This window comes from Falco biarmicus, chromosome 6, assembly GCF_023638135.1.
Source record: "Falco biarmicus isolate bFalBia1 chromosome 6, bFalBia1.pri, whole genome shotgun sequence".
In the NCBI taxonomy this organism is placed as follows: Eukaryota; Metazoa; Chordata; class Aves; order Falconiformes; family Falconidae; genus Falco; species Falco biarmicus.
Window position 1 is genome coordinate 88,188,992 of NC_079293.1, and position 23,383 is coordinate 88,212,374.

General features: G+C 47.1%; 1 protein-coding gene across 5 annotated transcripts in view; it reads right to left on the reverse strand.

Moving 5' to 3' along the window:
- Positions 1–23,383, reverse strand: part of MEIS1 (Meis homeobox 1) — a 110,616-nt gene that overhangs the window by 47,975 nt on the left and 39,258 nt on the right. For all 5 annotated transcript variants that reach the window (XM_056343381.1, XM_056343380.1, XM_056343379.1 and 2 more), the window contains exon 8: positions 4,239–4,384. In XM_056343381.1, the coding sequence (XP_056199356.1) occupies positions 4,239–4,384 (146 nt within the window). The remainder of the gene's footprint in view (positions 1–4,238; positions 4,385–23,383) is intronic.

The following is a 23,383-nucleotide window of genomic DNA, read 5'->3' on the forward strand; positions in this document are numbered from 1 at the left end:
GCCCAGCTCCAGCACAGAGCTGGTCCTCCCCAGCCCCTCCTGGAGGGACTGCCATGGCATTCGATGTTCATCCGATGCCACCCCACAAGCCTCCCCCTGGTTTTGACTGAACTTTTACAATTTGGGGACGTTCTCACCTCTTCACTGAATTATTAGCAGCTTTTTTCTTTTTCTTTTTAATCCAAATAGTAACAGTCCGTTCCTTCCGTCTCAAATTGATAGCCAAATCTTAAAAACAGATTTCACAAACCTCAAAACTTACAGGCTGGTGTCATAATCAAAAATTTCAACAAGCTCCACAGCTACATTCTGCCTAAGGGCTGACCCAGGCTGCTCTCCCAACCCAGCCATTTAATCAAAATTAAGCCAGAATAGCAAACAGTTAATAAGACCTGCAAAGTCCTAAATGTAAGTCTGGCCACCACTTCTGCTATTGTTTTAGCCGATTTTCAGGGGGTTGTTATTATTCCAAAGGGGATAAAAAATAGGGCAAGTTGAAGGAATTTATCCCCTGAGGTGTTTCCGAGCAGACTGCCTGCACCCACAGAGGACAGCGCTTGCCCGCCCCGTGAGCAGCTCGGTCTGCACATCAGTCCAAATAATGGGGGGTGGGGGGTGGAGGGGGCTGCAGCCTGACGCTGAGCGGGAACTTCTGCCCAAACGTCCAGCAACCGGAGAGGACACAGCCTTGCATTTGATTTTTCTTCTTCAATAAAGAAAAAAAAAAAAAAGAATATCCTCCTAAGTGGGAAATGACAACTAAGGGACAAACCTTAGGAAAGGAAGCCAGTACACGGAAGAAGACTTAATACTCCTGGAGATGGAATAACTGCAGCATAGAAGGAATTAAAGCAGCCTATACACTTTTGAAAGATTGTATTCGTCCAACATTTATTTTAAGTCTTTCCAACCATTAATCATTAGTATGACAGACACAGCAATTACTGTCTATCTTGTTTAATTCCATGCCACTGATATGTATTAATATTACAATTGTAAGGGAGGAAAAAAAAAATTGCCTTTGAAAAGGAGGGCTCCCAACTAACACCCCCAATTAGGAACATCAGGAAGCGCCAGTGGTCAAGGGGATGCTGGATTTTGCACTCAACCGCCGCTCGGTTTTCCCTGCCATTTTCCAGATGGGAAAGTGAAGGCAGGTTTAAGCGCTGGGGGCAAATGGGAGGTACCACCTGCCCTGACACGTCCCCTGCCTGAACAGAACCACCTCCCTATCTCTCCTCATGCTCCTGCTTTAGGGAGGACCTTGTATCCACCCTAGGGAAGACCAAACGCACTAATAAAAAGATAAATAAATGATGTGAGATCTCTAGTTTCCTCAGCTGACTGCTCCCTGGGATGACCTGCCTCCCACGGCGAGGAGCCCAGCTGGGGACCACCGCCATGCCAGTGTGCAGGGTTGTAAGAGGAGTCAAGACGCCCAGATGCCCTCATAAATGAACTGGGGTCTTCGTCCCTTCCGTCTCTTACCCAGCTACTCCTCAGCTTTGATTGCAGCCAGGATTTGGGCCCAGGTGGTTTTTTTTCAGCACCCCAAGCAGCTTGCCAATGTATTATGTTTCTCTAGCACTAACTGTAGTTCTGGCTCGTCCCATGTTTGCCTGGAGGACACCTTCCTCCACACAGGAGACCTGCTGCTCCTCTGGCTGCAGGAGTTCCCTGCTGCCTTGTCACTCCTGTGAGAGCACTCCCAGCTGGAACATGCGCTTGGAAGAGTCTACAACATTGTCCCGGCATGTTTTAATTTGGGGAAACTGTCTGTGACCCTATAGAATCGATTTGAAAGGTCTGTCTCAAGGTCCTAGCTGGAGAAGGTTGGACTGGGTAAACCAATTCTGCTTTACTGAATTGAATCAGACCTGCCTGGAGCCACCACGATGCTGCCAGAAGAGCAAGCTGCCCAGCAGTAAATCGGCATGCTGGCTGGGCTGGATCTGCTCGGGGTGGGGCAGATTTTTAAAGTGAGCCTTAGCACAGTGCTGCAAGGTGGAAAATGCAGCAACTTCATTGCACAGGTCTTGGGGGGTGGGTTCTTCCTTGTGTTTGAGCCTTCCAGAAAAAGAGACCACCTTACAAGCAGATATCCAGATGTTGTCTCCCAGGGGCAGCTACCCGTGCAGCAGCAAGCTCTGCAGGCACTCTCATCTTCTCCTTTGCACACATCTAGTGCACAGCAGAAGAGTGAAAAGCCACTTGCACCCTACACTCCACCTAGACGGAACAGCGATAGCATCCGCTCTCCGCTCCTGAGAATGCGCATGAAGCCAGCCGCAAGGTCAGGTCAAGCCTGTGTAGCTAAATAGTCAACACAGGGTGGCTCCGGGCACGAGGTCTGCCAGGAGTCACCCCTGCTCTCTCCTGCCACCTTCCCAGGAATGGCTTTGGAAGGTGGCGGCTGGCCCAGGCTAAGAGCGTGCTGCAGACTGCCCAAGCAGTTTAACAGGACAGATCATCACATCCCTGTGCCTGCGGGGTGGTTAATTTGCTAGCACAAACACAGCAACACCCCGCTTCCAGGAAAAAATATTAATAGTAATATATACTACTTAATCTGGAATTCCTCAGCTGGGAACTACAGGGACGGACACGCAGCTGCCCAGTGTCCCCTGGTGTGCCTTCTCCTGACTGCAGAGCTTCCAGGGCATCTCCTCAAACCAGCACCTACACCAGCTGCGTCAGGCTGGTGCGATCATCGCTGCCGGCACAGCATCCGTGGACCGTTTTGGAGGCAGATGTCCTTAACCTCACATCTACCTGCAGCGAGGCACCAGGTGTCAGCTCACCTTGGGTGAGGACGTTGAATTGGGGAGCCACCAAAAGGGACCTGGGCCACTGGCAGCGATGCGCTGAACGCTCCAGGGACAGGGCAGAGGAGCTGGCAGGGCTGGGGGACGGCTGACGTGGAGTCTGCCAGGGAGGGAGGGAGAGGAACGTGGAGATCTCCGAGGCCCTCCCCGGCTTTGGAGGAGGAGTGCTCCAGCACGAAGGTTCATTCATAGCAACCCAGGACCACGCGGGGCAGGATTCCCCGCCTGATCCCCATGCTGACAAGAGTCCCGGCAGATATCTGGTTTCTTGGCTCAGCGGGGGATGGAGGGGCGATGTGCATGAGCGCTTCCTCCAGTTTATGAGTATCCCCTTGGCAGGGCTCCCACCGGGGCTGGGCAAGCTGGCTGGCTTCTGGTTTCATCCTGACCCCTACTAGAGGCAGGAGCGAGAGTCAACCGCTGGGATCAGAGGCGAGAGCTGCTCCTCAGTACCACCTGCAGACCCCCGGCACCCCTCGCCTGGCCCTCATCCTCCTGGCACAGAAAAGCTCCGACAGAAAACCTGGGGCCGAAGGCCCACATCCCCCCGGTGGATGGAAACATGTGACAGATCACCACAATGGGATGAAACGGGAGAATGGCATTAGAAACACTTGGCTAAATGCTAACGTGAGGAGGTGTGGTACACAATATAAAGCCTTGAAAGAAGTTCCAGCATCCAGCTTAACCCCACGCACCTGTCCCGAGCTTTGATTTCTAATCCCAGGAATAAAAAAAAATTACAGGTAGCTGTGGCAACAGAAATAGCTGCGCATCCCCCCACCCCTTCATAACATTAAATACAGGGGTAACTTACACTCTGGGAATGAGAACGTCTCAAAGAAAAAAATTATACTTTCCTATTAAACCAGATACATTCAGACCTTTCATCACGAAGCTTCTGACGATCTCTGACAAACAGCTGAATAAGGTCTTTGTTTGCTTTTCGCTTTGTTTTTAATCTCCCCAATTATTTTCCGCAGTTCTCCAGAGCACAGAACCAGGGGCCGAAGGCTGCTCGCTGCTCCGAGGCAGCGATTCCCACGTCAGCCAAGGGGAGCTGCAGCTGTGCAAGCAGTGGGGCAGGACAGGTCTCCGAGGTTATTAGAATAAGCTTAGTCACACTTTGTGGTGACGTCCTGTTAACAACTGCCACTCGATCAAAAAAAAAAATAAATTAAAAAAAATCTAAAAACAACACACACACACAAAAACCCCAAAACATACACTCCGTGCTCTTCCCCTGGCATCTAGCAAATGAGGCAACAACAACAACAACAACAACAACTCTGCTCGGAGAAGTTCCCTGAGCTGCCTGTCAGCAACATCATATGTATATTTGCTTTCTATGACTACTACAACTATGACATTTTCCATGTTTTATTTTGCATATGTGATCTAGAGTTCACTTACTGTTAGATGCTGGAACAGCCATGCCCTCATGATATTTGTGGCTACTTTGGGAAAGATGCCACGCTTTTTATGTCGCTTTTTGTCCTTATCTGGATCATCATCATCACCTGTGCTGGGGGAAGCTACACTGTTGTCCAAGCCGTCACCTGTAAATATAGTGAATCAAATTTTGACTTATGCTACCTTTATATACTTCAGCCGAAGCCTGGCTTTGGGTATAAACTGCATGAATATTTAAATGAGGTATAAATTCTTTAGCACCGTAATTCACCAGGGGTTGAGGGGACGGGGGGAAGAGACATGGGGAGAGGGAAGGTCTCAGGACTGTGTCGGCCCCATTCTGGTTTATCCTGAAGGACACTGCGGCCATTTCTGCCACCATAACCCAAACCAAAAAGTGCGTAAGACAAAAAAATTAAAACATAAATAAATAAAATCTTGCAAGCATCCAGCTCGCAAAGTTGGCAACGGTGGCTTTTCTTCACACTAGGTCACTTCCCAAAAATTCATCCCAATCAGCTGCTTTGTCTGAGATGGCAATTAGGAAAGTATCGATGGTGTCCCATCTCCATGATGCGTGTGAACCAGGTGCCCCATCCCACTCCGGGATGCAAAAAGCAGGGTGGATGCACCTCTCTTGCAACATCATATTCTCTCCCCAAATTCAGAAATAATCAGAAGACTGGGGCATCTCTTATGTTAAGCCTTTTGTAGAGGTTTGGCTTCCCCTGACTTTTTGATGGGAGGTGGACAGTTAACTGGCCTCCCCTCTTCCCAGCCCCAGCGAAAAGAAATTCATAGCGGGATAAGTAGGTACCGATTTGACATACACCATAGGAATTAACACCCTGCATTGTGCTGCTGTGCCATATCCGTAATAGATGTCTGCTCCCGTTAAACAGCAACTGATCCAGAATGAATTTCCTTAATGCAGACAAGGTCTCAGACAGTTCTCATCACGTTAGCAACATATCTAGAGGAGGATGCAGCCACAGAGCGGCCAGCCTGGCTCTGGGCTGATGGGCTAGTGGTCAAAGGGAAACAAAACTTGCAGTGCCTGGCCAGTGTGCATGCAGGTTTTGTTTCAAACCCAGAAAGCAGTTTATAAACAAGTCCACAGAGCAAACCAGTCTTTGCATTCTCTGCATGTGGATTGAACGGTATAGCCTGGCTTCCAAGGACACTGTATTGGTAGCAGGGTGGAGCTGTGATGTTATTAGGCAAGTGTTTTTTTACACCCCTGGGCAAGAACCATCAAGAAAGTCATCTGAATTGGGCTGAGTCAAAATTATCTGTTAGGAATAAAAATAAACAAAACAAACAAAAAAAAAAAAAAAAAAAAGGAGGGGGGGATGTAGACTGTCAAAATTATGATTTGTTAAACAGCTTTCAGTACCAAAAAAAAAAAAAAGTTATTATTAGTGTTATATTTTTAGCACCTTACTGACTGTGGCAAATTTATAATTGTCCTTATGACTTGGCCTGTGTCTTTAGCGAAATGGTAACCTTGGGTAGTTACAGAAACAAGATTTTTCTGAAGAAATCAGATATCTGACAAATTCTTTGAAAGCCCAGTATGTAAAAAAAGGGCTTTTATACAGAGAAGCAATTCACCATATAAAATAATAATTCATAAAAGAAACATGAGCAAAGGAAACAACTCAACAACATTTAAAATTCCATGGGCTAATCCACTTTCTGTCTGTGAGAGGCAAACAAGGAAAAGAAAAGTATTACGCATTCATTGATTAAAAATGAAAAGCTTCTAACCTAATGACACTGCCTTTCACCACCTCCCTGCAACCGTCCACCCACCCTCACCACCCCCGCACCCCCCCCCCCCCTCGCCACCCCTGCACCCCCCCCACCCCACCCCCGGCTTTTTTAAAAATACACTCTCTCCTCATTTCAAACCCCCTTCAGATTAATTTAGCAGGCATCGCCTCATGCCTGACGGGAGGAGGACTCATTGATAATTTATGGAAATATCTACTATAATCCAAGGGAGATGACTTTTTTTCCAGCTTTGTGCATCAATAGATAATCAAGGCCTTCAAGCAGCCTTAGCTTCCCATTACCTCGGGCAAGAGAATTCCTGAAAGCATGCCTCCGGGGCACCTGAATTATATCCTCCATTAGGGGAGGAAAAGCTTTCTGCATTCCACCTATAACACTCCCCAGAACCTTTCCTGTTTATTTCTGCTGTATGAAAGCAGAAGCATTAGGAACAGGATTTTTTAAGTGAAGACTTATGTAGATACAATGGAGAAACCTTTCAAGCGCGAGCCAGATCACCTCCTTCAGTCCCTGGCGGTGACCTATCCCAAATAAAAGGTTTCTGTTACATCATTAGCTCAAGCCAAAAACAGCCTTGGCTTAATGCACAGTTTGTTCTTCCTACTGTTTTTAGGCAAATACTGCTACTTTACTCCCATCTGGGAGGGAAATTACACTGCTGGGCTGTAATCTAAGACAAGATTTTCATTGGAAGCAAATGCTTTCAATCCAGTGTAAATACTGGTGCATGTTCAGAAAAGCCTAAAACAATAAACCCTGGCCCCGTCCGACACCAGTTAGAGAAAGTGAAAGGCAGGGAAAGGATAAGAAAGCACTCGGCTATCCTAAGAGCAAATGCTTCGGGAGACTTTCATAAATTGTTTAACCTCTTCCACTTTTTTTTAAATGGAAAATTGATCCCGTATAGACCGAAACCACAGAGAGAATTCTAAATGGTCAATTGTGGATTTTAGTATTTCCATCTACTTTGCAACTCGATACACTCACCTCTGTGAGGTCCCCAGAGATCCCACACACACACACCCCCCACACACCTTTCCCCACCCCCCCCCCCCACCCCCCCCCGCCTTTTCGTCTTTTTAAAGATCACTACACAAAGTTGAAGCACCACTGACCAGCCACACGGTAGCAGCTATGAACTGCATTTGTAAAATGTCAGCGGCGACTCCGTTCCCGAAGTTGACTTCTGCCGCCAAATGAAGGCGAACTGAAAAGGTGGAAATAATCATAGAAATGATGCTAGTCCATAAACAAGCTTACAGCCTCATTAGTATAGCGGGAGGCTCCGCTGGGTGATTTATGCTTGTTTTGCTGATGCCATGAGGAAATGCCATAGGGCAACTTCAGCCAGCTGCTAATGGTTTCTGACAGCTTCTTAGCAACTAGTGCAAGCAACGCCGTGGCGTTTGCTAGTGACAGAAACCGAAAATGTCATATTATCTGCCCATGTGTCACGAAGTCCGTGTGGCAATTAACTAGTAGGCCAGTGACTGAGGGGCCACAGGCTCTGCAGAATGGCCCGTGGCTATTCGGGGGGCAGAGGAGGCGCAGCGCTCCCATTTACGCCGCGCATATGCACGGATGTATGCGCCATCCGCATCACGCGCCCGCCGCCGTCGCTGATGAGTTTGGTCCATGCAGATCCTTTGTCCGTGGAGAAACTCTGGCTCGCTTTCTCTTTAGGCACGGCGTGACATTATCAGAGGGCCTGCAAGTAATCTCTCTTGATATGATGGTTGGAAATGGCACTTTAATTGGCAATACCTGATTCTCTGGTTTCGAGCACTGGATCCGAAGGTGCTAGCTGTTTTTCTGCTCACTCGCAAATTAGTCTAAAAGGATTTAAGATCACTGAAGCAGACTCGTTGCCTGTCAAATTGCTGGGAGCGCAGCAACTCTGCACAGCAACTAGACGCTATTTAAAAGAACTCGCCAGCGCCTGTGAGGAGCAGGAGGAGAGCCCGGGCTCCGCGCGCCCGCTCCCCAGCCAGCAAACCAGGCGCTATATGTCAAACTGTCAAACCTTTCAGCATGGCCGTTTGCCCTTTCAAATAATATTTAAGAATTGTTTTTACACAATTTTTTATAGGCCATGGTCTAGTGAAAGAGGCCAACCAACAAAGAAAGGAATTTGTACTACAATTCGTCCGTGGACGATTTCTTGCCAGACCTGGGCCGGTCCCCATGGAGCGCGGCAGGTGACCTGTGGCAGCTCCCCGGCTGTCGGGGAGCTCCGATTTCAAACGCCCTCCACTCCGGTGTCCCAGAGTTGCCTATTTAAGCACACCCAGGCATTTAGGCTGTGCTATCTTGTTCCTTTCAAGCAAGGATAAAGCGGCATTTATCGTATTCAGCCCTGCTGAATGGGGCAGGCCGGCCGTGCCAGCGGGGGCTTCGCTCGCTGCATCCCCCTCTCCGCTGCCGTCGCCCCCTACGGCTTCCCTTCCCCTCCCGCTCCCTCAGAAACTCAGAGGCGGAAGCAGCAAAGGGCGACCGAGTTTACAGCGGCTCCTCGAGTGGGTGATGCTCTCTTGGTCCCGGGTGAGCTCTTAGGAACCTTCTGTTGGCAGAGCAGGTGAATCTGGAGAGCGCCCTGGCACAGGCGCTGGCCCCCAGCGGCTGCCGTCAGCTGGCGGTTCGAAGCCTCCTCCCTCCCTCCCACGCCAAATCCACATCAAACGTCATCACCCCACGTGGCGCAGCTGGGCAGCTCCAGCTCCCAAACCCACCCTCAGACCTCGGCCATAAACACTTCCCAGGTGCAATATCGACAGCCCCAATCCCAAGTCAGGGACGTTTCAGAAAGGCTGGAAATTCAGGTGTCCTAAAAAACTCAACTACAAAATCCACACCTTTGCACGTAGCCTTTTAGACAAACATCCTCGAATGATTTTAAGCAACTAGAACTCTCAATAGCAAAGTGCCTAATACAGCTTTACTACAAGTAACTTCACCAGAGGCAACAGGTTATTCCTCACCACGTGTCCTAAAGATCAAATCTGTATTTGGAGCACAAGTATTGTTTATATCAAAGAGAAACATACTATTCTCCAAAAGCCTGCTTCCCACACCTGTCACAAGACTTGAGAGAGGTTTTGGGGGTCCACTCTTCAGTTTGCTGGGAGGGGGTAAGAGGGCAGCACCAGCTCTGTTGAGGTCCACCAAATCATGCGATGAGCACCCCCTTCCAGCTTTGGCGATCCACTTCTAGAAAACCATCTAAATCCACTGGAGTTGAGGGAAGAAAACACGGAAGACAGACATCCAGAAGACCTTGAAAAGAGCTGGAGCAACTTTTAAGTGGACTGACTAAACCAGTATCCTCTAAAAGCTCCCCATGTTGAAATTCATTGTATTTTTCCAAATCCCTCCTGTTCAGAGCAGCTTCTGCCTCCTAGAAGAACGTTATGGTTTGCACTTAACTTTTTGTATTTAATAAACTAATATAATTTAAATATGTGCCATGTTTGGACAAAAATTATTGATTTTTGCACTAGATTTGTAATAGTTTTGGTGCTATGAACTGCAACACCTAACATGATGCCCCAAAGTTCATGAGCTTTTCAATAGTGTGATTTTTTTTACTTTATCAGAATTTTTTTTAAAAGCATTTAGACACAAGTGCCTCAAATTCCTTCTTCTGCTAGCATGAGATATCCTACATTATCTAAGCCAAATATTTAACTGTTCACTGCCCATCCACAGCTCTGTTGGCTCCTTTCCCTTTTAACTCCGGCAAGAACTCAAATCTCTTTAGTAACCTACCCAGGTAACTGGAGAGCAGGGCTCATTAACAACGTCCAGCAACATAATGCTGTAGAGAGATTTTAAGCAGAAAAATTACTTTCCTCAACCTTTCTTCAGCACTCTGTGCTGCTTTAGAGTAACCACTATAATTTCTGCACCTTCACCTACGTCACCCCTTACCAAACACGTCCCCAGTTTGCTGGATACCCACACCACCACCCCGCTGACTTCTACCAGAGCAAACCAGACCTATGTGTGGAAGAGAGTTCTCCTAAAAGGTACAAAATTATGAACTCTCAAAAAGCAGGTCCAAGGATGCGACAAGTTTTTTCTGTAAAACAAGAGCAAGAGAGAAGGAATCTGCCACAACCTACTGCTCCCAGGTCATTCCAGACCACCAGCACCGAACGGACTTGGGCAATCGAAGAAGAATACGGAGGTTTGAGGGGGCGTTATTAGTTTTTATTTGTTTCTGACACAACCCGCTTCAACTTGGCAAAGGAATGCGGTAAGCAGAAGTCACACCCAAATGGCTGACATGAGTCAGGGTGGTTAATATTTGTGTCCAGGAGTACTGGAGGACAAGTTCACTGCTCAGAAATGATCATTGCTTCTTACAGCAAGGAAGGCACTGGCATGCTCTGGGGACGTATGCCCAGCTAGTAAACCAAGCTGTACATATTTGCTGAGGAGAACTACAAGTTTTGACATGAAAGGGTCTGTGAGTTTAGAAGATTTCCCCAAAATACATTATTTTAAAATTTAAACACACACATGCACGTATATGAGGAGCGGCTAAGGGCACTGGGGATGATCAGCCCAAAGAAGAGGAGGCTCAGGGGGCACCTTATTGCCCCGTAGGCAGGGGGGTCAGGCTCTTCTCCCAGATAACCAGCAGCAGGACAAGATGAAACGGCCTCAAGTTGCACCCAGGGAGGTTTAGGCTGGATATTAGGAAAAGCTTCTTCACTGAAAGGGTGGTCAAGCATTGGAACAGGCTGCCCAGGGAGGTGGTGGAGTCACCATCCCCGGGGGTGTTTAAAAAACACGTATATGCGGTGCTTAGGAACATGGCTTAGTGGTGGCCTTGGCAGTGCTGGGCTAAAGGTTAAACTTGATGATCTAGAAGGTCTTTTCCAACCTAAACGATTCTATGATTCCATATAGCATCTGTAACATTAACCCACTGTGACTGACCTCCACCTGCCCATGCCCAAGCAAGGCACATGAGCTGAGGATGGGGCTACCAGCAGAAGGTACTTCAGAAAGCTTAAAGGAACTGTGCGATTCCTTTATCCCGATGAACATTTTCTGTTGGTTTGGATCCATGATTAGTCAGCTGTGATGGAAGCATCACTCCAGGAATTCCTGAGGTCAATGGCAATCATCTCAGCACATTGAATGGCCTACAGAACAGCCCCAAAAATGATTTAAAATGATGATGCAGGTCTACTTGTGAATTTGAAACCTGGTGTTGATGAGGAACCGGTTTGGTTTTTTCCCTTACTCCTTAAGGAAAAGCCTTCTCAAATATTCTTAATAAAAAGTTAATGAGGAACAACAAGGTTGAAAATGAGCATTAGCAAAGAACAAATACTGTGTGTTTGGGTTTGCACGCATCTCTTAAGGAGATGCGGTGCACGTTTCATGCAAGGATTCAGACCATGACATAAACAGCAGGAGGTTGTCAGTCACAGATAGTATCCATATTTACGAGACACTAAAGAAAAGAGTTGCAAAAACATCCTACACAAACATTCATAGATGGAGTAACCTGGATAAGTATAAATTACACTCTGGCATTTGACAAATTTTCAAAGTTTTTTTTCTTGAATCATTGTACTTTGTTCTTTAGAGACAGGAGCACCTTTTCCTAGTAACCTGATCCTCCTTTCTGTCTTGAATTCCCTCCAGGCAAGCAACGAGCAAATTAGCTGTCTACGCAAGGAGTAAAACCAGCATTGATGAACAGGGGGGAAAAACCTCCAGATTTTACTCATTTTCATTTGTTCGGCAGCTTTTTACAGCTGAAATGAAGGAAAGCTCTTCTCCTGCATAACTTCTTAAAGGGGTTCAGAAAACTCCGCTATTACGCCTAAGTTGTGCGATATTTCTGGAGCCATGCATCTCTGTGCCGAATGAAATACTAAAAAGAAAGCAATTCATTGTATGGGAAGCAAACAACTTTCTGCTGCCAGCAACAGAAGTTTACTTTGAGCACTTGGAAGCAAATACCCTGCAGAAAAGTATCTGGTTAAACAGAAAAACATCCTGCTTTAACCGAAAATGGTAAAAAGCTTAAATGGTTCTTTCCCCAACCTAAAAGCCTTCCTCTTCTTGGGGAAAGCTGTTGGTAATTCTCTCATTTTATTCAAATATAGGTCATCTTTTGAGACCTGTTCTCTCCCACCTCAGCAGGACAGCTGGCCCTCCCAGCAAAAGGTCACACCAGTTGCCTTCTCCATGAAAAGTCAACTGCACGTGGCTGAGACACAGGTAAATCCACCACTGGATCCAGGTGGACTTACTCCCTTGCAAAGCAGGAGCAGAAGCAGCAGAGGAGGAGCACCGGACTGCTCTGCCGTGGGGGAAATATGCCCAACTAATACCCCAAATGGCCATGAGGTCAACCTCTGTAAATCTCTATAGCTCCTTAACAACTGGCTCTATCTTTGTGTTTATCCAGCTCCTAAAACACTTGACTCTTGGACTGAGCACAAGCAGCTGTAAGAGGCTCAATGCAAAGATCAGAAGCATATTACGTATAAACTAAGGGACGCATTATCTGTAGAAACAGTTTATTACAGTGGAGCATTTAGGTAGGCTTCCTTCCCTAAACACAGCTAAATTGCCCTGGTCCTGCCTGCAAGCCTGCTTCAGAAGCAATGATGCTGTAGATTTCATGTTTTACAACAGAAAATACATGCCAGACCTTGACAGTGTCCAAACCATTCAAACCTAGGTTCTTCTATTGGAAAACAGTTTTTAAAAAAATTAATTGCTGGGTAAGACATACCAAAGGGGATTGCTGAACCAAACTACAGCATTTCATTTTGGGCCAATTCAAGAGCAACAAATGCTGGCCCAAGCTGCAGCATGCCCTGCAGGAACTATGTAGTTCAGATGTTGTTTGTCCCAAATCCTCTTTTGCAGGGCTGGACCCCTCATGTCACAGGAGTCATAATGAACACAAGAGAATTAGTCTAGTCAGGCAAGTCAGGATTCATGGCCCACCGAGCCCACCTGAGGTATTTCCAGTTGGAAGTGCCTATGTGGTTTGTGTCAAGCGAAAATGATCCTGCTGATGCGCAATGTTCTTCTACTCCTGTCACTCATTTTGAAGTAGCATCAAACCCAATAAATTATTCTTTTCCCTGTCCCTAGTCCATCAGCAACATCTGACAATGAAACCCAAGACATGACTGAAAGAAAACGAACATTAAACCTCACTTTGCTTGCCATGGTGGCACCACACACTGTTTCCCCACATACCATGGTCAATTTGCAACCGCAAAAGGCAGAATTAAAAGGGATGAGAATAAAATGCCCCCATCTCATCTACCTTTCTTCTTTTGATAGTGACAACATCTCAGCTTCCATTGCCAATGCTTCAGAAAGCACCCATCATCTCACAGCACCTTACAAAGACCCACAGGCTGCAGCCGCTGCTCCAGCCATGGAACCCTCTAGAGTGGGCAGTTAGTGAAAAGGCACCTGGCTTCGAACTTAAGGAACAAAATTCATTATTTCTTTATACCTAAAACAAGAGGAAGAGACATTTTTGGCTTGTTGTGGAGAGTGAATCCAAAACCCCTCCCTGAGGCAGCTGGCTTCCCCGTATCCCTGTATCTCACCACAGGGAGAGGAGGGCGCAGAAGAGAGTTGCCCACGTCCACCTAGAAGAACTGTTTCCACGAGATGCCTTTGAGGTCCAATGCAAACCAGCTCCCTGTGCAATGGCCCAAACTACTGGGCGGTGTGGGACAGAGTCACAGCACCCTGGGAACCTCCCAGTACCTGGGCTCCAGGTGAACAGGGCAGGAGTTGGAACCAAACCACTTACACTGCTCTTTTCTAAATTAATGTTAAAATATTTGCAATCAGGACGGCATTTGGACCACACCGTGAATCCCCTGCCCTCACGCTGCCCTAGCGCTGCCTGGGATGCTCGGAAGCCTAGTTTACCCCACAAAGATAAAACCTTACGTTACCACACTCGTAATTAGCTCAGGAACACCTTAATTACAAAATACACAACCATCTGTCAGGCCTTTTAAGGGAAGGGCGCAGGCAGAATTACTGATGGTTTTCTTGTGCTGTCCCCACTGCTCCTCGCTGCCTCGTGCCCTAAACCCACCTCTCTCATCCTTCCAGCAAAAGCCGGTTGCTCCTGAGGGCCCGTGACAGCAGCAGAATGCCGCTCCTCAGGAAGAAGGTGCAGAAGCCAAAAGGAGTAGATTTGACACAGCCAAGCTCACACGGGGTGCGGGGAGGTGGGATGGCACCCCCGGGAAGGGGCAGGTGTGGGTACAGCCCCCTCACACCCAGGCAGTGTGAATCCAGCCCTCGCGGCACAGCCTGGGAAGTCGGGAGGGCTTGGACAGCCCTTGGGAGAAATAACGGTGATGGGCAGGTGGTCTTGACCCCGCTCCTCACGGGTGGCACCAGGCTCACCTCATGGCACCAGCCACAAGGCTCAGCACCGAAGCTGAGCGCCTTTTGTGGTCCCCTGCGGGGCACACAGGCACCCACAGTCCTTTCAGGTGCTTCAGCCCTACCAAGTTATCACTGGAGCCCCCTTCGGCTCCAGCTGAACGTACTCGTGTCACTGCGATGGTTTTGGTTTCCTACGACTTTCTCTCACAGCTGCTGTGTTTTGCTGTTTGTTTTACCGTGCAGCTACAGGCTAGGGTGTGGGGATTTTCCCTGAATTAATACAAACAAACAACAAACCCAAATGCAAATCAACCAGGAACAGACAGATGTCAGAAAGTCCAAAACATGAAATGAAGGCGAAAAGCAAAGTCAGACTAAAAACACTTGAAAACTTCCCCTGAATATCACCTATACTTGCACGCTTGCCTCATTTTTACCTCTTTCATCTTCCACCACTACATATTCCTAGACATCCGCTATGGAGGATTACCTCGAACAGGCAAACTGATGGGACAAAAGGGAAAAACTTCTGGTGCACTCCAGAATGTGAGTACTACTTATGTCACTACACCTAGTGGCACCAAAGTCCCAACTGCAAGAGGGATAAAGGATGGGAAGGAGGTAACATAGCCATTTTCAGCTGATCTGTCTTTGGCTCCATTCCTTCGCAATAAGAGTGTTTTACCAAAATCCCACCAAAATTTCAGAGCAAAGCTGGGTCATAGCAAAAAGCCATCCAGCGTCTTAAAAAAAAATAAATAAACAAAATGCAAACATCCTTCTAAAAGCAAGCCAAACAGATTTCTGGTGTTTCTTCTTCAATTCACGGCATTTGTCATTATCTCTAATAGCAACAGTAGTAAAAATGGATAGAAAGCAAAAACGCCTGCTTTTAGTGATTTGATTTACTTTAAATGACACAAATGAGTAACCAAGGAAGTTAAAGAAAACCTCAGGTTCTGGCAGGCTAAAAACCACAGGCATCAGCTTCCCCACGGCAGGTACAGACTACACGGAAGAACAATCTTGCTTTTCTGCTGAAGCAACCTCATCCTTGTCGCAAGAGCTGAGGACCTTGCCCTGCCCCTTCCACCCACCGGTGCTGGAGGAAGGCTCCCACCTGCCCAGCTCACCACCCACCGGTCTCCTCCTGGGGCAGCCTGGCAGCGCCTACAAAGTCACCACCGTCACCTTCAAAAAGGTGCTGCCAAAAATCCTGTTGTCCAGACGGCACCCCCGCAGCTGAGGTTACCTGGAACGTATTTCTCCTGTGTACCCCACCTTTCTTGTCCCAGCTTCCAAGGTGTGCTTCCAGCTGTGAGGACACACCATGCACGCGGAGCCAGGCAGCGCTGCTCCTGGGTGCCCACCAGCCATGTCCCCGCACCCTTACTCTGCATGCGCTTCGCAAGAAGGGGTTTCTAGAGGCACTGGTTGCCTTGCAAAGGAAAATACTGACTTTTCTGAGCATCCTGTAAATACTGAGAAAAAGAGAAGAAGAATGGGAAGGAAATGGAAGGAGCAACCTGGAAAGGAGAAGGGAAACCCAGGAGCCCTTGGCTCAAAGGACCGAGCTGACCACACTCTTAGCCCTGCCTCCCTCTGTAGAAGATGTTTGCTTTTATTAATCTCGGAAAAAATGTGGTGTGTAAGCTAAGTCAGCCCCAGGCAGATTTAACTTGGGTGACCTGAACTTACTCTGCAGATCATCATAGGTCTCTCTGACCTTGGCAGTGACACAAGGATCATATTTTCCGGTAGATGAATTACTCTGGAGTAATTCTGCCAATCTATTAGGCAATAAATAGCCTTTTATTTGGGATTGGGCAAATACATTCTCCCTTTCTGCCTCTCACCTTCCCAGACAAAATCTGTTTATTAGGATAAGGAAAACCTCACCCTTCATTAAGATCTGGGTACACATCTCGAGGGCCAGACAGAAACTTGGCTGCTTCATTCTCATGGCAACATGTGTTCAGACATTGATTGCCTTCAGCAAGAGGCATTTTGGAGTTAACTGGGAAGATCTGTTGCTTTTGATTGGAGCGCTCAGCTTGCATATTTGCAGATGAATATACAAATATCTTCAGACACAAAAAGAGGGGCAATATATATAGGTCCATGGTGGCTCTGTTCAGCTTTGATCACCAAAACACAATCCTCACCACCATACTTCTACATGCAAGTGAAGAGCAGCTCCACTAAAATCAGCCAAGTTGCACTGAGTTAAGAAAGAAAAAAAAAAAAAAAGAAAATCACATCTCAGCCTTGCAGAAAACCGACCAATTTGGGAGGAACAGGTAAACAGTGTGTTCTTGGACAAGAGCCAGCACAGTTTGGATGATGCAGACCTTTCTGTTCAAGAGTTGCACTGGTTTTTTGCATCTGGTCACTTGAGGTCATACCGCAGAGCTCCGAGGCTCTGCAGAAGCCCTGCACGCTTCCTCCCCGTGACGGAGGTGGCTGAAGTGGCTATTAAAATCGGTTGTTATTCTGATGCCACCTGATTCTTAATTGCTGCAGAAATGGGGACTGAAACCACAGAAAGGGCTTTCTAGCATTGGCTAAGGAAGTATCAATTTTTGAGGTCAGAATAACATCCCTTAAAATTATGAATCAGAGTGGTCCTTTCATGCTGCACCTTGATAAAGGCAGGCAAAGCATTAGCAGACTACTTTGATGAAGATCAGGATAGTTTTATAAAATATATACATAGGCACACGCTCTGACATGCATAAAAAGAAAAGGAAATACTTGCAAACATGTATGCAAATTATCCTGCAACAGCCAAATAAATCCTAGTAAATACTACTTCCAGTTCTCACCATCACTCTGAATGAGTCCCTTCTGATAGATTCCTTGCATGCTGAGCAGAATGGAAATGCAGTTTTCCAACTGTTTGTGAATGGCTTGCTTCATCCGTTTTTGCGGTATGGTTGACCACTTAGAACCTGGAGGCAAACGTCTCTGCCTTAGGACTGGGTCACCGAGGCTTCTCAGGCAGAAAAGGAAGCCTCCAGACCCGCACCCTTTCCCATTGCAATGCTGGAGCTATAATCACCGATGCCAAAGCTGGTGATTCCCCTGAGACTGGCAAATGCTTTCACAAATATCTGCCAATTATCTGAACAGTCGCCAACAATGCCAGCCTCTGAACCATTGCTAATCACACCGCTGTCTTCTATGCAAAGCAACTTTTGAGTTTTGTCAGTAATTTTAACTGCCTGACCAGCTTCACCTGCAATTTGTGGTTGAGGCAGATGAGAAAAGACAGAAATTTTCATCTACATTTGCCGGGTGACATTCAAAGTTCAGCTAAAAAGCATTCTCACCTATCCTTTATTTCACAGTTTCTACGGAAAAGAGTTGGGCACAACCGCCGTACTTGCAATGAATATGATCTCAGCAGTGACCTGAACAAGGGAAAACAGACCTGGGGTGGGCAATATGCTCTTGCCTGTAGGACCACGCGGAGGCTGTCCCTCACACTCACCCCTCTGCAGTCCAGGTGGCTTTTCTGCACCTTCCAGGTAGCACATGAGCCTCATGCAAGAGCATGCAAGGAAAGGCTCAGGACAGCGGGTGCCGTACGCATCAGCTCAAAGATGACATGAGCTGTAAATAAGGAGGTTCAGATCTCAAAGCAGTCAACAAACACGGTGGAAAGCCCAGCCTTCCTGGGTGCTGCAGGGATCTGTGCAGGTTAGGGCTCTTTTGGGGCAAGTAGAACAGCTTGCGAGGAAGCCTCCAGCAGCGCATCCCTGGATGCACCTCCCTCAGCTCCCTTTCCCAGGGTTTACCCTGGAGAGCCATCCCTCATGATCCCAGATAAGGCACACTGACAAGGCGCTGAATGAAAGCCTGCACTGCCGCGGCCAGTAATCTGCCCCCCCACACCCCCCCCCGCACCTGCAGACCCCCGGCACCAGCGAGCCAGCACCCCCGGGCTCTGCACGCACACCCTCCCAAGGAAGCGAGCCCCGAATTTAATGTGTCTGGGGCGCAGTGGGGTCATGGTGCACAGTCTGGAGATGGTTTTCAGGACAGCATCCAAAGTGGACTTCAATATGGGAAGAAGAGTTCGATATTCCACATAAAAATTATTAAACCTCTGCCTCTGCCTTGTCTGCTAGGGGGGATTGCTGCGAGTACAACTACAAGCCAAAGTGGACAAATGAGCCTTTTTGAGTGCGTATTACTGCGCTTACATGGACCAAACGTGGATCTTGTTAGTCTGGAGTGGAAATAGGTTTAACTCGGGTTTTACACCCCAAAGCAGACAAGGACGGTGCGTGGAGAGCAGTCCCACAGCCGCAGTGCCGGCTGCTGAAGGGCACAGCAATGCCAAGCCCTGGGTTGATTTGAGCGTGGCCATTCCTACCACACCAACTCAGCAGCAGGTTTCATTTCCAGGCTTCACTCACGGAGCCTCTCATCTCATGAAAGACCTCAATGCTCCTTAGCTGGAAGCTGAGCAAAGCGCTGCTACCAAGTCCCTCAAGCCCCGTTTTTCTCTCTAAGTCCCCAGCTCCCAGAGTCATGAGGAAACCTTCCACCCATCCCCCACACACACTGATGGAGCAAGGAACCTCCTGGCAGAGAAAGCTTCAAACCTGGCCTCCCGGGAGCAAGGCATGGGAACACGGGCACTGCCCCACCAACAGTAATGTCAAAAAAAATCATAATTTAAATATATATATATAGATGTATGTATGTATGTACACACATGTATCTTTTCCTATGAATGCCAAGCTTTTTAACATTTCAGAATAGAGGCGCTGCCTCTCCATGAGTAATATTTAAAAAAGTAATAATATGTACTTATATACACACATGTATCTTTTTCTATGAATGCCAAGCTTTTTAACATTTCAGAATACAGGCAATGCCTCTCCATGAGTAATATTTAAAAAAATAATAATATGTACGTATATACACACATATATCTTTTTCTATGAATGCCAAGCTTTTTAACATTTCAGAATAGAGGCGCTGCCTCTCCATGAGTAATACTTAAAAAAATAATAATATGTACGTATATACACACATATATCTTTTTCTATGAATGCCAAGCTTTTTAACATTTCAGAATACAGGCAATGCCCTTCCATAACTAATAAAATATATATATATATATATATACATACGCATATACACATATATATCTTTTCCTGCGGATGCCAAGCCTTTTAACATTTGAGATGACCAACACAGGTCAGCAAAGCCAACAAGTGCCATGAGATACTCCGGCCAGTGCATTCAGGAGCTGAAGAGAACCAGCCGCACCCACACACGCAACGCCCAGCCCGCTCCCCCAGCCTTCAGCAGTACAAAATGCTTTATTCTGCTCCTCCACACGGAGCAAACATTCCCTTCCTAAAGACAAGACAAGCTGTAGCACAGATTCACCCTTCCTTGCTCTAAGCGTGCGAGTCAGGCCACCAAGCTGAGCATCTGAGCAAGGCGATCGGTTGTCCCCGAGTCCCTCCACAGTCAATGGAGAGAAACAGAGACTCTCCAGGGGAAAACTGAGGATTGAGATGACTACAAGAATATGCACGATGTTAGTTTTGGATACTGCACAGAACAGTCAAAACTTACAAGCAGCGAGGCTGTGGCAAGGAACCTCTGGCTGAACATGCCCGTCTCTCTTCCTAAACAAGACCTGGACTTCAGGGCCTCTTCTAAAATTACTCAGGATGGAAAGGCTGAATTTAGCTCCCATCCATCACCTTATCATGAGGATACAACCTCACGCTTCCTGCCACTGAGGATCTGGGAAAATGCAAAATTCTACCTCTTATCATCAAATCAGAATTAATGTTTTCTTCCTATTTTGCCTTCCTTGGGCGGGGGGGGGGATGTGGGGTGGGGGGGGGTGTGGGTGGGGCGGGGAGGGGAGGAAAAAAAAAAAGCCCTCCTTGATAGCTAGGCTAAATTTATGTCTTACCAAACTGAATGTAAATGCGAGAAACAGGAAGCTTTTACTTGGAAACTGGAATTTCAAGCACTCAGTGGCAAACAATGAACCGGAGAGATAAAGATGCAATGGCCATGGCAGGGGACAGACCTGCCGAGCTTCCTGCCCACGCTGACTCGGTAGCATGTGTCCCACCGTGATACGGAGCGGCCACCCCGCTTGCTTTTATTTTGGTAATTGGTATTTGTTCCTGTGAAAACCCCTATAAAAACAAGTTGGAAGACGGGACAATAGTAGACCCGCCATCTCTTATAGCCAGATCTTTTACTTAACACTTTAGCAAAAGATGTAATCAGTGGATCTTTGTCCATTTATACAATTCTCTCTGCCACGACAGGGTTGTATTACACTCCCCAGCACCCGCCAGATCAGAGCATCCAGCCTTCCCCATCACTTCAAAAGATTGATCTGATTCTTGAAAGCACATTTGCTATTATCTACTCCAGTCCTTTGGAAATGACATTACACAGATACGGGGAGGCGGGGGGGGGGGGGGGGGCAGGCAAATATTGTCACTCTTTTATTATTCCTGCTGTTCCCTCGCTTGTAATATCTGAGAAGTTCCCAGGTCAATGGGATTACTTTATCTTCCTCCCCCTTCCTTTATCTCCTCCCTCACCCCACAGGTATCCGTGTCCAAATGGGACACTCCGGCAGGGGGTTTGCTTGACCTGGGTCACTCGAAGGTCAAGCTTTTCACCACTTGCTAATGCAGAGCTCCCCCCAGCCCTCCAGAGCTGCCCCCAGCCCTCTGCAGCCCGGGGGGCGCGGGGCACCCCCACCCCATGCACCCCTCTCCTGGCCGCGGGTGCAAATGCTGCTGGGGGAAGCTACAGAAGCAAAAGCCTCCCTGGGTGGAAGCTGGACCGTGTTTTGTGGTTTTAAATAAACAAAGCAAAAGGAGAAGCTCCTGAAAAATCAACTCAGCGGAGCGACTTCATTCCCGTACTAAACTTGAAGGATGGGAGGCTTAACTAGTTAGGAGCAACTCGGACTATATTTTTGCCTACCAGAACGAAGATCGATTTTTATTTAGATTGATTTTAAGATTTACATGCGAGAAATGGATACAATTGGATCAAATATATACTAAAACAAATTGTTGACTCCCATGAAAGCCAATAAACCCAAAACAAATTTCACAGATCTCATCTAGCAGCATTTGAGATTTGTTTTATTTCATTATTTCGTAGACATCTATGGAGCAGAAATTTGCTTAACTCTTTTCCACTTTTCTTTTACTGAAACAATAAGACTCTCCGCAGAATATTTTCTACTTGAATATTATCACCAGGATAGCATATGGCAAACTAGCAGCAGGCAGTTTATCTTCATCCTCTTTGTAAGCTAAAATTAGCACAATGCTTTTGCAACAGTGTATGATGTATTCAGACCAGTACGATATACCTAATACAACTTCAGATCCATCCCTGGCTAACCTCCAATAGTCAAGTAAATTGATTGCTAATTTTAACTGGGTATTAATATGCTTAGTATCAAGTTGGCATTTATCAACTTGAGAGGCACTTTTAAGTTCAATACTGTGTTTCACCCACACCAACTGCAACAGTAAATAAAATTTGTGTATTTGCAACACATAGAATTTCAATTAATCTGTGTGAGGCAATTCTAATTTATATTAAAATACTGTATACAGAAAGCCATGCTGCAAAACTGCGTAATTGTGCATATCCTGCTTTTCAGCGACCTGATACAATTAATCGCGAAGAGCTGATACACCCACGTCATTATGTGCTCCCCTTGTGATGGCCGGCGCTCCCGCAGACCATTAGCTGGTTACTTTATCGGGATGAAATTCAACCAAGTCACCAACTTTCCTGGGACGAAATTAAACTAAGTCGCCAACTTCACTTGGCTCAAACTAAGTGACGGACCCTGCACCCCCTGCCGACGTGCTATGCCAGCCCCCTCTGCTCACCGCTCTGCTGTTCAACCTGGTGACTTACGGACACCTCAGGGATTTTTGTAGCTGGATTAACTACGTGGTGAGACACTAACCTTAGCACCGCTTGCTAATTGGTTTCGTGTAGCTGTAGCGCCAAGGAACTTCGCACAACGTTCTTTGTAAAGGAAATACCAAAGGTCCTGAAAAAGCCTTGTACTTCACAAGGGTGGCTGTTTTACCACCTTTCCTGCCAAGGTCACAGAATAAAAATGTATAGTAGTGGGAGGCAGTCACATCTAAGCATGTATATGAACGAACACACACACGAACTATAAATATTTGTACGCCGACATTCAAGTCAAGTGACAGAACAGCCCTCTGCTTTACCTACAGCCCATCGCAAAACTACAAGGTGGCACCCAGCCTGTACGACGGTTATACGGAATTAAAATCCCCACTACCCTTGCCAGCCTCACACAGGGTTTGCACGGGTTACTCCAGATACGGAAAAAAGGCAATGGACAGAATCCTGCGCCAAATCCTCTGTGAGGGCATCCTCGCTGTCACAGCCAGGGATGGGAGAGGATAAATAGGAGATGCTTTACTCAGTGGGGAAGGGAGGAGCACAGTAACCTTCCAACCTCACTTTGTCCCCTCTTTTCCACCCCTTGCCATCTGCCTGCATCTTATCCCCTACTCTGCAGCAAGAGGCTGCTACACCCTGACGTTACAGTGCCCTGAAAGAAACTTAAAACACAAGTTTAAACGCTTTACTTCAAGCAGTTCCGTTCATCCTGACTGTACGATCTCCTCCCCCTGCTTTAGGAAGGCAGGCAGTGCCGAAGGGCCTGTGCTATGTAACGGTGGAGTTTCTCCCCCCGTGCTGCACCAGGGAGGGAGGAGATCCTCTTGGCACAACAACGACAGCAACAAAAGGTTCTCCACCGCACCAGCCTTGCTTCCGTGACCTTCACTTGCTGACCAGAGGGAGCTAAGATATGCCTTCTTCGAAGTCCATCGGGACGCTACAGACTCCAGAATATATTTAGCATGCATCCA